Source organism: Conger conger, chromosome 6, assembly GCF_963514075.1.
Source record: "Conger conger chromosome 6, fConCon1.1, whole genome shotgun sequence".
NCBI classification, from domain to species: Eukaryota; Metazoa; Chordata; class Actinopteri; order Anguilliformes; family Congridae; genus Conger; species Conger conger.
In genome coordinates, this window is record NC_083765.1 from 32,275,503 (window position 1) to 32,292,672 (window position 17,170).

Below are 17,170 nucleotides of genomic sequence, written 5' to 3' on the forward strand. Positions count from 1 at the left end.
AGCGCCACAGGAGGCTGACTTCCAAAGCAGCGCTGATGTACTGAGCACACATAACAAGTGGACTGCTTCTCTCTCACAAACATTCACTCACTCACACACACACACACACACACACTCACACACATTGCACGCATGCAAGCACACACACACGCACACATACACACACACGGCACGCATGCAAGCACACACACATACACATACACACACACACACACACACACACACACATTGCACACACACAAGTGCACGCACACACACGCACACACACACACATATATACATATATATATATATATATACATACTGCACATACACACTACAGAGAGTTCTTGAATACTGTCTGTCTGTACAGAAAATGAGAAGAATGATTGGCTCGGTAGGATTAGGATGGAAGTAGGAAGCAGTGTACCTCTTCCCATGAACCACTGCTCCAGGGTCCTGAGACTTTGCCTCCAGTTCCTGCACCTCATCCACCAGGGTCTTGAAACAGGACCTTTTTACTCTGTGGGACACCATCGATCAACATTAGATATTAGGAATACAAACACATGCATAGATAATAATGAAAAGAAAAAGGCACTCTTTTTAATATGTCCTTTTTTGAGTGGCACATTTATGAAGAACACTTTAAAACACTAACACCTTTTGGCAAAGAGTGCCTTTGTCAGGATGCAACAAAACTAGAGCAAGACTTAAGAGCCAACTAATTTTATACATTCACAAACACTCTTTAAATACAAGTACTTCACACAACTTTACTGCCCATGGGGAATTTGAGAATAACAATGTGAGCATTGTTTCTCAGCATTTAAAAATGATGTAATTGTACGTATTATGCTCCAGAAGGCTTAAATGAATAGGAACCCTTGTTATTGTTATTGACATTATTGCAGCATATGTGATGGAGGAAGGCACTCACACTTTGTACAGCACGTCAAAGGCCAGGGAGGTGATGGGAATGAAGAAAAGCCCCATCCAGAACACTCCGGAACTCAGCATCATGTCCTCCTGCGCACGGACGCGCGCGCACACACACACACACACACACACACACACACACAGTGGTCATTAAGCCGACCTCAACACCAACACCTCTTTCTAACACGCATTTCCCTTTACCGATAGATTTACGAAAAAAATTATAACGAGAGGGTAATTCACTAAGCTTAGTTTAACTTCTGCCTCACTTCCATAACATAAACCTGTGTGAGAGAGAGAGGTAGAGAGAGAAAAAGAGGGACAGATAGAGAGAGGGAGAGAAAGAGAGATGGGATCTTTGGAGTGAGGAGTCTCTTAATGTGATGGGTATTCGTGTACACTGCAAACCCACCAACCCCACACCATCTCACTGTAAACTTCACTTCAGTCATTTCAGAGTTGAATGAGACAGGAAGGTGCTGCAGACAGTGTCACTAGTAAAATAGAATCACTTTGAGCTCATCCTTTCAATTTTATTCAATTTAAAATGTCATCTTATATTTCATTGCCTTAAGTAAAAACTGTACATACTGAAATTGTTGGAAGTACTTCACCGCAATGCCTTCAAAAATAATTTTGATTGCCAATAATTGGAATGTTAGCATTTTTATTGTGAAGTGCACTTTCATGCACTTGGTCTTTATAGCATCTCGATACTGTATGTATATCTTATGTCAATACAGTACATTTTCAGTAAAATCAATTTCAACTTATTGTCCTTTTGGCAGTCAGTTTTGACAAAAGGACAATAAAACATCATAAGAGGACTCTGTTATTCCGTGGAAAGGTGAAAGGTGTTATTCCATCCACAAACTCATATGGTATTTCTCTCTAAAATCATAAGCCAAATACTCTATCACAGTACAGCCCTTCCCCTCAGTTTTCATTTAGGAAGCAGACTAAATCCCAAGCACAGTGATGGAGTCAGACTGCCTCAACAGAGGGCTGGGAACGCCATCCCTCAGGCTGCATTAATTACAAATGAGGGAAACGGACCAAACCCTACGGAGTCAGGAGTGGCCTGAGGGCGAGTCGCACGCGGCCTGCCTTCTCTCTCCCTCTCCCTCTCTCTCCCCCTCTCCCTCTCCCTCTCCCTCTCCCTCTCTCCCTCTCCCTCTCCCTCTCCCTCTCCCTCTCTCCCTCTCTCTCCCTCTCTCTCGTGTTTGCTTTGGCTCGTCACACAGAAACTATTAAAGGCCAGTGAGCGAAGAACACGTCCCGCGTCGCAAATGGCGGATCGTGCCGGATCCGCTAATTCAGACTGGGAGAGGCGGACAAAGCCCTCCCTGTCCCGCCGGGCGGAGGTGGGCCCCCTCGGAGGCTCCCTGATCCGACTCCCCCGGGCCCCTCGAGCACGGATCCCAGCCGCAGGTATCAAAGGTGTCAGGTGTTCGCAAATTAGCCGATCTGTCAATCATCGTCGGCCAACGTACTTTGAAGGCGGGAGAAAACCCAATTCACCCTGCCCGGCACGTCGAGAGCGGGAATCACGTTTCCCACAGGCTTCCGAGAAAACAAACGGAGCGCAGCCGCAATCAAAAAATCACCTGGGAGATAAATATGCGTTTGTTTGTGAGAAACGTAGACGTGGTGGGAAAGGCACGCAAAGAGCAGTCTCGCAGAATTGTTGTTTCCAAGATTTATGAAAACTGAAATCTGAAAATGATCGGTTTGAAGTACCGGGACCGCTTAACTAAACTCCCCAGCAACACATTCTAATAAAAGCGAGATGGACAGCAATCTGGCACTTGTTCTCTGGTATCAAATATACCAAAGCATTTTAACCATGTCCGGATTAAATAACATGTTTATCAGCTCATGTGCAATTAGTGCTGAAGTGATGAATAAGTGAAAAAAAGTCAATGCTTCAGCATTGTGTCATGGCTGCCATATCCTTTCTGCAGCAATGAAACGTGCCAATGCTTTTGTAATTGTGAAGAGATTTTAGAAGGTACAGACAGATGTGTTTGGTAGACCTGGTTCGCCCACGCCCCTGGGAGCTAGAGCACTGGGGGAGAAGGGTATTTTGGGGGAAATGAGTCCAGCTGGCCTGGCGAGAGGATGGTTGAGTCTGCGGTTCCAGGGCCGCCATGTTTTCACAAGACACCAACCCTCTCAGTGCCCACCGCTGCCTGACCACACAGACACACAGGGTGTTTTAACACCTAATACAGCTCTCTCTCTCTCACACACACACACACACACATACACAAACATATATGCACAAACACACTCTCGCGCACACACACTCTCTCTTTCGCTCTCTCTCACAAATACTCCTTCTCTCTCTCTCTCTCTCTCGCACATTTAGAAGAGACATGACCTTCTCAAATCATGCAACATCCAATAGACATTCACACACATACCCTCTCTCACACACACACACACACATACACAACACACACGCCCTCACGCATGCACGCACAAACACACACACACACACACACACACACACACCTACAAACCCAACACCATACACCCAAAGAAAACACATGAAATGTCTCCATCCCTTTCCGTCAATCTCTCCCTCCTCCCCTGGCCATGTCTTCTTGTCTGTCTCCAGTCTGTTTCCCCGTCTTTCTTTGCCGTGAGCGAGTGCGCGATCAGCATTCCTGGTCCCTCCCCACCCTGGCAGGTTCAGGGGCTGAAGGGAGTGATTGCGGTCATGTGGTCTCACGAGGGAGTGGTCGCGGTGGCCAGGCGCTTTATCTCCTGTGGTGCGTAATTATCACGACCCCGGAGACCCCGTGCGTCCGGGGTTAAGTCCCAGCCACACTCCCCTCATCAGTTATCTCACCCATCGCTGTGATGTACCGAATGCGAGTCTGCTCTAGATCTCCTCCACTCCCCGAAACAAAGTGACTGTGGAGGTCCATTTTTCTTCTTCAAGGATCACATTTCCCAAATGTACCCTGAATGTACAGTTATGTTCTCTTTGGGTACAAATAAGTAATAAATAATTTAAAATTTAAAGGTACAAAATAATTATACAAGGGTACAATTTTATGCAACTACCTGTATGGTACCGACCCAGCGACCAGCATTTGTACCTTTTTGAGTACTTTCGTACCTTTATTTCTGAGAGAACACCACTCCTGCCACTGCTGATGGTGTGTGATTCACCCCGCTAAAGACTTACAGCCCGAGTCATTTAGAGTTCAACTGGAATAAATAATGCAGGGTAAGAGCAAGACCTTGAAAACGGTGATAAACCTACCAAGAGGGGACGATAAGAAAACAATTGCCCTCATGCGTTATTAAGCATTCCAATGCAATTCTGTCAGCGCTTTGTTAAACACAGAAAAAGTAAATCCGCCAACAACCGTTAATTACCACCACTAACGAACTTACGGAGAACACTTTCAGACAATATCAGAGGAGGGTGAAAAAAGGCAAGACTGTAATCACATTATATTATACCTCATAATTATTTCCACTGCAGAATAACAACAAGTTATTAGAAAATTGTTTTGGTAAAAATGTGTGGTGTGGTTGGTCATGTGATCCACGGCCCTTTCTGGCTGCCTGACCGTGATTGGCGGGAGAAGCGGCGATTGCGGTGATGCGGTTGATCGCGCCGGGTGCCCAGACGGTCCAGAAGTGATAACGTAGGTGGCGGAATGTTAATTCCCTCCATTGTGATGGTAAACGTGAAGGGAGAACAATCCGGACCTGCTATTCACCCCGGCCTGGGCCTTTGGCTTTAGAAAGCAGCAACAGCGATTCAGAAAAGCCAACCGACTCCTCCTCCTCCTCCACTCTCTCTGTGTCATATCTGAAAGAACGTCAGATTTCTCACCCCCTTTATATCGAACTCGGCTAATCCAAAACAGTCGAGACGCGGGGCTGACATTGGCCGTAAAGATCAAGCCTCTTTGTGGGGGTACCCCCCCAATCCCCCCTTTCTGTAACAGTGCCCACTGCCCCTCACACAGTCCCTCCTTCCCCCTTTTCAGAGGGGAGTGTGCGGTGTGGCCCAGCTCCTCCTGACCAGCTGGGAAAGGCCCAGGCCAGGCACCCTGTACAATGGACTGGAACAGGGGGGAGACTGTTCTGATGAGTGTGTGTGTGGGGGGGGGGGGATTGGATCGGCTTCTGCCAAGAATGAAGGCCCCCCTCCAACTTTTAAGGCTTATGCAATCAGATGGATTTTATTGAAAATAAATGGGGTAGGGGGGTGGGTGACTCCTTAGGGATATCTGAGTATCCAGCCGCATTCAATATTCACTGCGAGGGAGACACCCGGCACCACCGCCCCCCCCTGTCCTGCCCCGGGTCCCAGGAGTCTCCAGCGCACTGTGAGGAATTCTAAATGTGTTTACCCCCCGATGGAAAACAAACGCCGCCACTCTCAGGACACTCCCCTCTCTCCGGCTGCCTGGAAGCAGCAGAACACCTCCAGTGCTGAACACGCTGCCGCATAATTCAGCTGATTTACACACCCTCTCAGTGGAGCCCCGCCAGGAACGCACATGCAAACAATAAAGAGAAAAACACACACCTGCTCACGCACACACACACCTGCACACATGAAACACACACACACAATCACACACACCCACACGAGAAACACACACACACACACACACAAACCACAAACACCCACACAAACCTGCACACATAAAACGCACACACACACCACAAACACACACACACACACACACACACCTGCACACATAAAACACAACACACATGTGCACATGCACATGCAGGTAATCTCCTCTCCAGGGCGACTCTGATGAGACTGTCATCCCAACGACTCCGACCACACACCGCTGTAATGCTGAGGGTCAAAGGTCACAGGGCTCAAGGCACTACAGAACAAAAAACTGTTCTTAGTGTCTGTCCCAGGCACATTCACGGGATCCAGCCACTTAGAATTCCAACACAGTCCTCAGAGCGCTCTCTCATGATCATAGATTACCACTGTCGCCACCTCATCCTCCTCTTCCTCATCATCATCACCATCACCATCATCACCAATTCAGCCCTAATGCTGGTTTCCAAGCTGGTGCTTCTCCAGGTTACTGCCTAAATGTGCATCCATGTTCTCCTGCTCCAGACCATGGTCCCCATTAAACCAGCAGCCACTGAGATTTATGAACCCCGAGTGAGCGGCTTGACCGCAGAGTCAAAAGGGCTGTGCAAATTACTAGCCACATTTTAAAGTACAACTCATTCCCTTTGAAAACACCGGTCGAAGGAGTCAGCCAATATAAGACGCGTTACACGTATCAGAGGCCTTTTCTGCGGCTTTTCGTAAAGCTAAGTTATGTGCATTTCCATAAAACTCCAAGCAGTTTCCTTGAGTTTCAACTTCCGCTGAGTGTTTTATGGGTCTCCACGGACCTGGGGGGTGCTACTGGATCCGTTCCGGAGCTGGGACCCACGCTCCCTCTTTATGACATGCAGCTTGGATCGTTTTTTTTCTGACTGCCTGCATTGCGCTGACCCTATCGCCGGGGAAAGCAGGTTCCTCTGACGAGCGCTGAACAGCGGTCTCCGACATTCCTGTACAGAAACGTCTGCGCTGATCTGAGCGATTCTGACTAAGCAAGCGGAGAATTGATCGTAGCCTTATAAAACACCACATATCAAAGAGGCAGGCTTGAATTATAATGAGAAATCAATGTAGAATGTTCACGTGGAGCCTGCTCTACATTTAAAATCAGTTTGCTTATTTTGTTTTTGTGACATTTTAGCCTTGGACAAAACCCTTGAAGTGCAGGTCAGGTAAGGTGTACTTTGTGGTCAATCTGATTTGAAAAGTTTGCAAAGTAGCAGCTAGGTTATGCAGCAGATGAACACTTAAGAGAAAAATAATAATGGAGGCAACTTTGTGAACTGAGACCATAGAAAAAGTTGGACCTGTTGTCTTGTTGTTGTATGAAACCTGAAAGATCCCCAGGTAAGGCTGATGATGTCTCCTATGTGCTAACTTTGTGGAACAGTACCCATCATGCCTAGCTGTAAGAGTGTGGGTGTGGTGTGGGTGGGTGGATGGGTACGTGTGTGTGTGTGTGTGTGTGTGTGTGTGTGTGTGTGTGGAGGGGGGGTTACCTACCTCTCCCGACATGTCCGGGGCCAGGGGGATGAGAGGCCACAGGGAGGAATACACTATGAAGAACACCACCCACAGACCGATGCTGCCCCAGATGGCGATGTGACTGAACTGCGGGGAGATGAAGGGTGTCAAGACATCACGTCCGTTCTATTCACCTCACCACGTCTCTCAAACATCTACGCATTTCTGCCATATCACAAAACCACTCATACCACCATGTAAGAGAATCCCAACATCTATTCAACCGTTTTATCTACAGACACCAAAACTGCTCTCAAACTCTTTTTGGTCACTACATCAAACATACTGCATATGAAAACATCTTTGTGCTTCCATACAGTGCATTACCATCTATTACCAATAGAACAACGACAAGATGGTGTAGAAGAGAGTAAAGAGTGGAGGAGAAGAAGAAAAAAAACCAGGGGTCCCACTCAAAGAAATATGTATATTTCCAATGGCATTTGAAGAATAAATGTATACATTTCAAGATTTTAGTTTTGGAAGAATAGTGAGGGCTAAGCAGTACAGGGCTACTTTAGTGAGTTGGAAAATATTTGCTGCCCATTTAAATGTGCAGAATAGTTGCGTTTCATTTTTACAGCATTTTAACGGACTTTTCAATGACAGTGGACTATTTGAACATGAGATTATTCCATGACTTTCCCGAATTTTTTAAAAACATTTTAAGGAACCATGGCATTCCTGGAACCTAGACCAGGAGATGTAGAAATGGTAGAACGATAGGGAATTGTGGGTAAAAATAAAGTACAGTGAAATAAACGCACCATAGTCCAAGAAGAAGTCTCAAGGCCAGCTTTCAGACACACCGTGATCACCACAAACTAGGAGAAGAACAGAATTAAGCCACCAATGAACAATATTTTTATCACAATTAGTCAAATGTGAAATATAGACCTGGTTCATCCCTACTCATTTTGCCCTATTAAATAGGCTCATATAAACTCAAAACTCGACAGAAAAACCTTACAGCATCACAGGCTATTGATTCAGAAATGTATTATTTATTATTATTTATATTTCCACAAAAAAAGGCAAACAAATGGCCAGCTCTTCACTGAGGCAAAAAAAGACCACCTGGGATTCAAAAGTGTAAACATTTGATAACTTACTGTGTAAACCATGTTCCCTAAGAGGAGGTAGTCAGGCGTTCTTCCGTTTCCAAACACCGTATCTGTCAAAAAAATCAACATTCCGGCTTTTAGAGAGCTCATCTTTTTGAGACTACAGTTCCCAGATGACTGAAAAGGTTACAGAGGGTATGTCATTAATAGGAGGAAATGGTCGACGGCAGGACGGCAGTGTAAACTCTGAACGTAAACACCTTGGCGAGCATGCAAGATTGTAGCCCTAATGGAGGACTAATGAACCGCTACACAGGACTCAATGACGGAGAAGCATCAAGCTCAGCTAAAGCTGAAGAGGAACTAAAACACTGTTAAAAGGCATCAGTCATTGTGCTCTGGACAAGTCAAACACTCTTTTCTATTCCAGCGGAAAAATAGTTCCATGAATACTGTACATTCTCACAGATTTCTGCAACACATTATCTTGTACCTTACAGAGACAGACCCATGTCAGCTCAATTTGTTAAAGTCAATAAGAATGCGGAGTTTTTAAAGGAATACGCCCGTTTGGTTCCAACTGCTACATACGTACATTTTAATGCCATAAAAAACAAAACACGTGTGATTGACAGGTAGCAAGGCTTCATCATTCAGAGGGCTGAGTCTGCTGGAACTCTTTTACAGGGATTTAAAACAGGCTGTCAATCACAGACGGGGACTTCCTGTTTTGTTTTACGGAACACGGAGCCCTGTGTGGTCTTTCGGCTGAAATTCCCATCACACTCCATCTCCACTCTGCAGCCCCCATTCTTCATTCCTGCGCTCTTGTTGCTGGTGCCGTCTCTCTTTTTTTTCCTTTGGGAATTTCAGCTACTAAGAATGTGTGATTGGGGGGAGGGGGTGGGGTGCACCCAGAAAGGCGAATATATTTCAGACAAGGTAAGTGTCTTGCCACTTAACCTTCATTGCGACGCTTGTAGCAAACGGACATACACACACACACACACACACACAAACACACACAATCATAAACACACACGCATGTACACACACATACACGCATGCACATGAGTGCACAGACACACGCAAACACACAGACATACAAACACACACGCACGCACGCACACGCACAGAAATGGACACACAAACAGTTACACACTCACCATGCCGGAAGGCTTGCAGCGGGACCCAGAAGAGGATGACAGAGTGGAAGAGGCCATTCAGACAATGGGCCCAGAAGACCTGCAGGGGAGAGAGCAGGGGAGAGCCATGGGAACCGTGCCACTGACCACACGACCTCCGACCCCAGCCTCTTTAGAATCGCTCGGCGCCCCATAAGGCCCGCATTTGTAAGGCCCCGGGAGTGAAAGCACCCCCACTGGCAGCCACTTTGTATCCTGTGAGGCTACAGGGAAGAACGAGGTGCACGAGTCCACTCACAGTGCATCGGAGAGGGGGGGGGGGGGGAGGGTGGCGTTTCTACTCTGTGTTTCTAACGTTTTCAACAGCCTAGAACATTTGGGCTGAGAGACAAAACAGGAGCCTTAAACTGGACCTGGAAGAAAAACATTACATTCTGATATTGCACAACGAACTGCCTGTCCCCAGTTCACAAAAAAGGCGGGCGGAGATTGCCCAAGCTTTGGTCTGGTACGGGCAGCACAGGCGAGGTAGTGTGCGTACGTGTGAACTTTGAAGGAGTTCATAAAGAAGCCTTTACATTTTTTCCCCGTTTTTTAAATCAATACTCGATCCCCAAAGCTACCCTGTTTCAAATGAAAGCTATGTGCGTAACAGGCCAAAGAAAACAGCGATTGGTGATGTAGCGTGAAACAGCCGTGAAATCAAATCTACAAAAACTCAGATTTTTAAATCCCCGTTCTCCCTCCATGGCCCAATTCTCTCCTTTTATTCAACAAATTTTCCAGTCAAATGTACAAAACTCAACGGATTAGGACAGATACAGAGCAGCAAAGCAAATAAATATAAAATGTAACAAGTAATTCCATGTTTAAGTAAAAGCAGACAAACCTGTATCTAATTGAATTTCACGCTCCAAAAACACACCCGTAGAGTGGAATCACAACATTCAGTAACAAAGAGATATTATCCTGGACAAATAATAAAGAACAGTAAATCAACTGTAAAGTAAGCTACAGCACACACTATAATGCAGCTACATGTAGCAGGATATTGATTGTGACTTATTGTGCAGTTGAAGCACAGGTTGCATCCACAGGGAGTGTTTGTAGGACTTCAGCTTTGGGGAGAACGTCTGTTGTGTCGGAATGCAACTTGGTCCGGTTTTTGGGGCGGGACTTGTGTTTCTGTGTGGTCACCCTCACTTAGGCGAGTCTGGCCAGACCACAGGTGGGGGGTTGGGGGAGGGAAGAGCAGTGTTAGACGACTCTGTCCTACACTCTATCCCACCCCCACCCCCCCCGAAAAAAATCAGGCTGTTTAGAGAACGCCTTGACCTCTTGGCTCGACCTTCTTGCCCCCTGCGCTGTCTTACCAAAACAACCCCTCCCCCGCTGCCTCGGCCCTGTAGGAGGCATGAAGCCCTCCCCTGCTCCATTCCCCCGCCCCCCCCACTGCCAATGTGCAATGGCGATTAGTACAATTTCACGTTTAACCCAATTAGCCTCTCCCACATGCAGTGAAAGCCGGACCCTCTGGTCTAACACCCCCTTTCCCCGAAATCCCCTCCACCCTCCCTCCTTCCTCCATACAGCATGTCAGAAAACAGCAACCCCTCCCCACGCAGACAACAGCTAGCCTCCAATGACGGCGTCTTTTTGACATGCACTCTCTCAGCCACCAGCTAGCCTGTGACAGAGCCCCATTGATGCTCCCCCCTCTCCCATGTAATGAATGCTAATGAAATCAATAAATGTTCACAATCATTTGTCACAGCGCTGATTCGTGTCTCCGCGGCGATGCCCTCTGTCGCGGCAGGGCTAAAGACGTGCGCTTTGTGGCCGGCTAATTGCTTAAAAAAGCATGAAGGGATGTACTTTACATTGGCCAAATATTCCCCCTCTACCCCCCCTTTTTCCCCCCTCCCCCTCCAACTGCCGCCCGGCACAAAACGCGACGCAGCCAGGCAGACCATACAGGGCGCGGTAATGGCGGCGGTTTGGGCCACCCCGACCGGTGGCGCTTTCGTTAGGGTGATTTATTTCAGAGTCAGTTATGTGTAATTCAAAGTGATAGGGGATTTCCCCTCCCCCACCCACCCCTCAGTGCCAAACGCCGTCATTCACACAGACAGCAGGCCACAGCCACAGAGACTGGGATATCCCTCCATGACACTCAGAGGCACAGGAGGCAACGCACGCACTCACGCACTCACGCACTCACGCACTCACGCACTCACGCACGCACTCACGCACTCACGCACTCACGCACTCACGCACTCACGCACTCACGCACTCACGCACTCACGCACTCACGCACACACGCACACACTCACGCACACACTCACGCACACACTCACGCACACACTCACGCACACACTCACGCACACACTCACACACACACTCACATGCTCACACACACACTCACATGCTCACACACACACTAACATACTCACACACACACACACACACACACACAAACCACTGCCACACTGAGACTGAGATATCTCTCCATGACACTCAGGGGCACAGAAGGTGTGAGGGAAATCCCTGAAAGGTGTTAACACAATATTTTGGCTGTATTTCCCGCCATTAAGACACACAAGCGCACACACACACAGACATGCATGCATGTACACATGCATAGAGAGACACACACACACACAGACACAGACACACAGACACACTCACTCACACTCACACTCACACTCACACTCACACTCACACTCACACTCACACAGACAGACAGACAGACAGACAGACCCCGCTTTAAATCATTAGTCCCATTGGCGCTCATATCATATTATCTCAACTATTGTTTCAAAATTTGGCTGAAAAATCTTGCTTGGCAACGTAAACTCCTGAGGTGAAGGGGACTTTTTTCACCTTTGCAAATGCCTGTGCGCTGCCAAGATCCCAGCCCAGACTCTCCAGACAGTAACCCAACACCGAGACGAGTGAACAGAGGGTCAGTGCTAGCCTTAAGACAGGGGGCAGCTGGGTCAATGAGCTCCCCTGCTGTGTGGGGCACACAGGCACCAGTCCTGTACAGCCAATCGACAGGTCTCGCTGGTTTAACCCAACTCTACGGATGGGGGAAAGCCCCTGACCTCCCTCTCAATGGGGGCGCGTAATCCATTTCCACGCAGTGCTGACCCGGCTGCAATGGCGGAGGGCCACTGGGGGAACCGGGGGGGGGGGGGGGGGGGGGACTCGGCCATGGGGAGACGGCTTTATTATTATTAACAGTGGGGGGGGGGGGGACAGGGGACGGCATTTTGACTGGCATTTTGACTGGCACTGGGGAGGTTCAGGCTAGTGACAGGACCTCAGGGGTATTGGTTCACACTGTGATTAGACTGCTTCTGGGCTCAGCTATAAGTGTCCTTAGATGCACAAAGATGCTATATTACTTATTTTTCATTTATTTAAACTTTAATTAATCAAGTAATTAATCAATCAGTTACTTAATCAACAGAGAACTAAATTCTCTTTTGCACTAATGACCCGGGAAATCAGGGAACGGGAGGAAATGGGGCTCCCAAACTGGGCTCCAGGGACGTCTATTTTTCCATATCGTTACTTACATATTTATAAGTTTAGAATTTTTCTGATATAAATACGAGATGACATCCCAATTTAGACGAACTTTCATGAACTAATGTGCTAAACAGCTGCTGGATTGCAGCCGGTAGTTGATGTTGGCTAATGGTTTCAAACATTAACCGTTTTAATGAGATGAGTGGGTGGTGGGGGTGAGGGGAAAGAGAACTGCTGGTGTAGCCAATGAAATGCAGGGGATGATTAGGTGGCCAGATGTAGAAGGACAGTTTCATTGGAATTTGACAGGGACACAGAGGTTAATGGCCCTACTCTTGTAAAAAGTTTCACAGGTTCCTTAATGACCACAAGGAGTCAGGACCTCAGCATGACGTCTCATTGAAAGTACAACACCTTATACAGCACAGTGTCCCCATCACAGTGCAAGGCTATTAGATATCCATTTGTTACAGAGGATAGTGTGCCCAGTGCTGGCTTCTTCCAGGAGGTCTCTGAACTGTGCATAGCTTTAGCAGTTTGACATAAGAAGGGTGAAGGGTGGTATGGCTGTTTGTAAACTCAAGTTACTCTATTGTAATGAAAAGTAAAGAGACCCGTGTCATTGGCGGTGGAGCTGTTGTGCACAGCGGTTACCTTGGTGTTGAAGCCCATGGCATTCTGGGAAGTCTTGTAGAGCTCTGGGTACTTCAGCATGTTCTCTTTCCTGCAACAGCGCTCGAATATCCCCAGGGTCAGCGGAGGTAGGGCTGTGAAGATCTGCACCATTCGCAGGGAAACATTACGAATGTTACGACATGTACGCACACACGCACGCACGCACGCAAGCACACACACACACACACACGCACGCACGCAAACACGCTCTGAAACGGAATCACCTGCCCCACACACATATAGAAACCACACCATCATTCCTCCAAGTAAGTACACAACCAAACACATCAAAACAGCATCGACTTGTTCCACACAGCCCGACGCCATCACACCGAAACCATCCATCCATCCATCCATCCATTATCTGAACCCGCTTATCCGGAACAGGGTCGCGGGGGGGCTGGAGCCTATCCCAGCATACATTGGGCGAAAGGCAGGAATACACCCTGGACAGGTCGCCAGTCCATCGCAGGGCACGCACACCATTCACTCACACACTCATACCTATGGGCAATTTAGACTCTCCAATCAGCTTAACCTGCATGTCTTTGGACTGTGGGAGGAAACCGGAGTACCCGGAGAAAACCCACGCAGACACGGGGAGAACATGCAAACTCCACACAGAGAGGCCCTGGCCGACGGGAATTCAAACCCAGGACCTCCTTGCTGTGAGGCGGCAGTGCTACCCACTGCACCATCCGTGCCGCCATCACACCGAAACCTCACTGCTTAATTCAGAGCCCTGTGCCAGGCCAGGAGCGGTGCGGGTTTGCATGAGAAGCCACATTCCGCTAATTAGTGGCCGTTTAGACTGGATTCCAAAGCCCCTGTCTCCAGATAGCCATCAAGGTGAGTGGAAACAAGACTGCAGGCTTCTGCTAATGGAGCTAGCGGGCAACGAAAAAACGCGGCACTGACGTACGCACAAATGAGTCAAAGCAGACCCCTCATACCACTTCAGTGGCTGCTGCAAGGAAACAACTGGCCTGCCCTAAACTCAGGAACACTTTAAGGTAATCCTGTCGGAGCTGCAGGGAACTCACCCAAAGCCATTATCCATCCTCTGCAACGCTACTTTGACTGGATGTTCTCCCACTTTAATATGTTCAGATATGCATGCAATGACCTAAAATCTGATTTATACTTTTCCACTAATTTTCAATTACCTTTTAGAGCGAAGTGGATTATTTTCAAGGACTGCTGCAACAATAATGGTAAATTGCAGCTACATTCCTGTATAATTAGGGTACTTAAAAGCAGAGTAGATGGGGGTAAAAGCTAGGGAGATGCATTACTTCCAGAATATTCTCTGTGTGAATTTACACACTCACAAACTGCTCTTGGCAACAAACCAGGTCAAGCCAGTCACCAGTGGTAATGGGCCTAATGTAAAAGCCATTTGTTAGCTAAATCTGTTCGTGATATCAGCAAACTGACATTGCAGTAAACAAGTCACAAAGAAATAAATTATTCTGCTTGCTGTGAAAAAATGAAGCATAAACCAGTGCTATTTTACAGCTTCCATGTCTTTTCCATTAAATCCATGCGTGAACAGGTTTTAGGACTTGAACAAGGGGAGTATGGGAAACGTTTACACTTACACTGCCATCTGAACTAGCCAAAGCTGGTTTTGGCTGGTGTGCTTAAGGGTGCAGTCCTGTGGGGCCCCCTGAGGTAGGAAGAGAGATCTACTCTCACAGTCAGGGAAGACTGGACTCGCTGCACCAGAGAAATTCCTACAGAAGTTTCCTTTTTATTAAAACCCATAAAGAATTACACCTCAACCCAACAGTTTACAGCCAAATGGGAGCTGAGGGTGAGCGGCTAATAGGCTCCAATTAAGATAAGGCTTTGCACAAAATGGCCCATTAGATAACAATCTACAGATAATAACTGTCGCTGAAATAGTATGCATAGTTGCCTTTAAACTGTGTCCCGCATCAACGGGTGGTTTTAGCTGGGTTAAAATGTTTTTTTTTTTTGTGGTTGTATTTGTATTGCGCTCTACCCGTCTCATGATGTTTCACTTCAGTAGCACTGCCCCTCTAAGGGCATTTTCTATCCTGTCACTTAATGAGTTCTGTCCTATCACAGTAGGAGACTATATTACATTACATTACATTAATGGCATTTGGCAGATGCTCTTATCCAGAGTGACACACAGTTGATTAGACTAAGCAGGAGACAATCCTCCCCTGGAGCAATGCAGGGTTAAAGGCCCTGCTCAAGGGCCCAACGGCTGTGCAGATCTTATTGTGGCTACACCGGGGATCGAACCACTGACCTTGCGGGTCTCAGTCATGTACCATAACCACTACACTACAGGCCGCCCAACTCACTTTGAGACTACTCACTAGCCTAAAAGATGTACAGGTACAGTAAGTACCCACCCCCAGATTACAGGTCCTAAGCAATTCTGGTATGGAAGCACAGCAGAAAAGCATAGCCATCACAGATAACCTGCCAAAGGCCAACTTTGGTTCAGGAGACTTATCAGAGGTACACAGTAGTTACATGCAGCCAACAGCTTCAAACAACCCTCACAGATGTCACTGGTAATGAAAGCCTTTTTCTTTCCATTTCTAAATATTTTTCAGCCTTGAGCGGGTAAGATTTTGACTAATTGTTAAGGATGGTCGCCGCTTTGCAATAAGGGGCATTGACTTTGTGGGTTATTGCAATACAGCCGGTTTCAGCTGGGCAGGACATCTGAAGCGCGTTCACAATCAGACAAGGAGGAGGACCAATCACAGATAACGGACACTCACCACGTTGTACAAGCCGATGCACCAGCGCTCGAACAGGATTTGGCCGGAGAACCCGTTAACGAAGGCGAACCAGATCTGAAAGGAGAGAAGGAGGGAGGAAAGTTTGGTGAGTCCAGAGGAAGAACGATGGGTGTATATTTTCAAGCATATTCAATTTCAGTTAAGGTAGTTTCAAATGACATTCGAGTGACCGAACTTGACTAGAAAGAGTTAAAAAGAAGAATTTTTTTTTTTTAAAGATCAAGGAGGCCGACAGTGAGACAGACTGTGCTCATCGCGGCTCCGTCCCCAGCAAAGCCGCCACTGACAGGGTAAATTTCCCTCGGATTTAGGCAGGGATTACAGCCATCCATACATTTATCAAACACACTGTTTTATCCCTGGCCCTCTCATGATCACTGAAATCCCTGCTAGGAGTTATGAGGTAATACACATCTACGATCCCTTGCAATGAAAGGGAAGAAAAATAATATGCATTTCAAACACGTGTTAGGATATGGGTCTTATCAGCCGCTATCTTGATTAGCCTGACTTGTCTGGGTTAAACTCTGCTCAGATGCAAAGAGCAGGCTTGAAAGCTTGATTGCTAATATAAGGCAGAGTCTGCTTACGCCCCCATCTTGAAACACCATCTTGATAATGAAATTATGAGCTGAAAACCAGATGCTGTGCTAACGCTCGAGAAGCCTGCGTTCAGGCTGCACACCCTTTAACTGCCAAAATCATTCTCCAGGACCGGCATGGGCAAAGCGCTTCCTGTCTGCACAGTGCTGAACTGGTTTCAGTTTTTAAATGTAAACTCAATTTCATCAGGAAGCTTGACTCTCTCTGTACTGTGTTAATGTGAAAAAGGGCAGTGGTGTTTGACTCTCTCTGTACTGTATTAATGTGAAATAGGGTGGTGGTGGACTCTCTCTG

The 17,170-nt window shown here is 47.2% G+C and overlaps 1 protein-coding gene across 2 annotated transcripts in view; it reads right to left on the bottom strand.

Annotated features, from left to right (window-relative positions):
- Positions 1-17,170, bottom strand: part of LOC133130380 (phospholipid-transporting ATPase IA) — a 125,869-nt gene that overhangs the window by 8,891 nt on the left and 99,808 nt on the right. For both annotated transcript variants that reach the window (XM_061244940.1, XM_061244939.1), the window contains 8 exons: positions 16,253-16,327; positions 13,464-13,586; positions 9,294-9,372; positions 8,176-8,237; positions 7,831-7,887; positions 7,043-7,150; positions 920-1,008; positions 410-502 (listed from right to left, as the gene is read on the bottom strand). In XM_061244940.1, the coding sequence (XP_061100924.1) occupies positions 410-502; positions 920-1,008; positions 7,043-7,150; positions 7,831-7,887; positions 8,176-8,237; positions 9,294-9,372; positions 13,464-13,586; positions 16,253-16,327 (686 nt within the window). The remainder of the gene's footprint in view (positions 1-409; positions 503-919; positions 1,009-7,042; positions 7,151-7,830; positions 7,888-8,175; positions 8,238-9,293; positions 9,373-13,463; positions 13,587-16,252; positions 16,328-17,170) is intronic.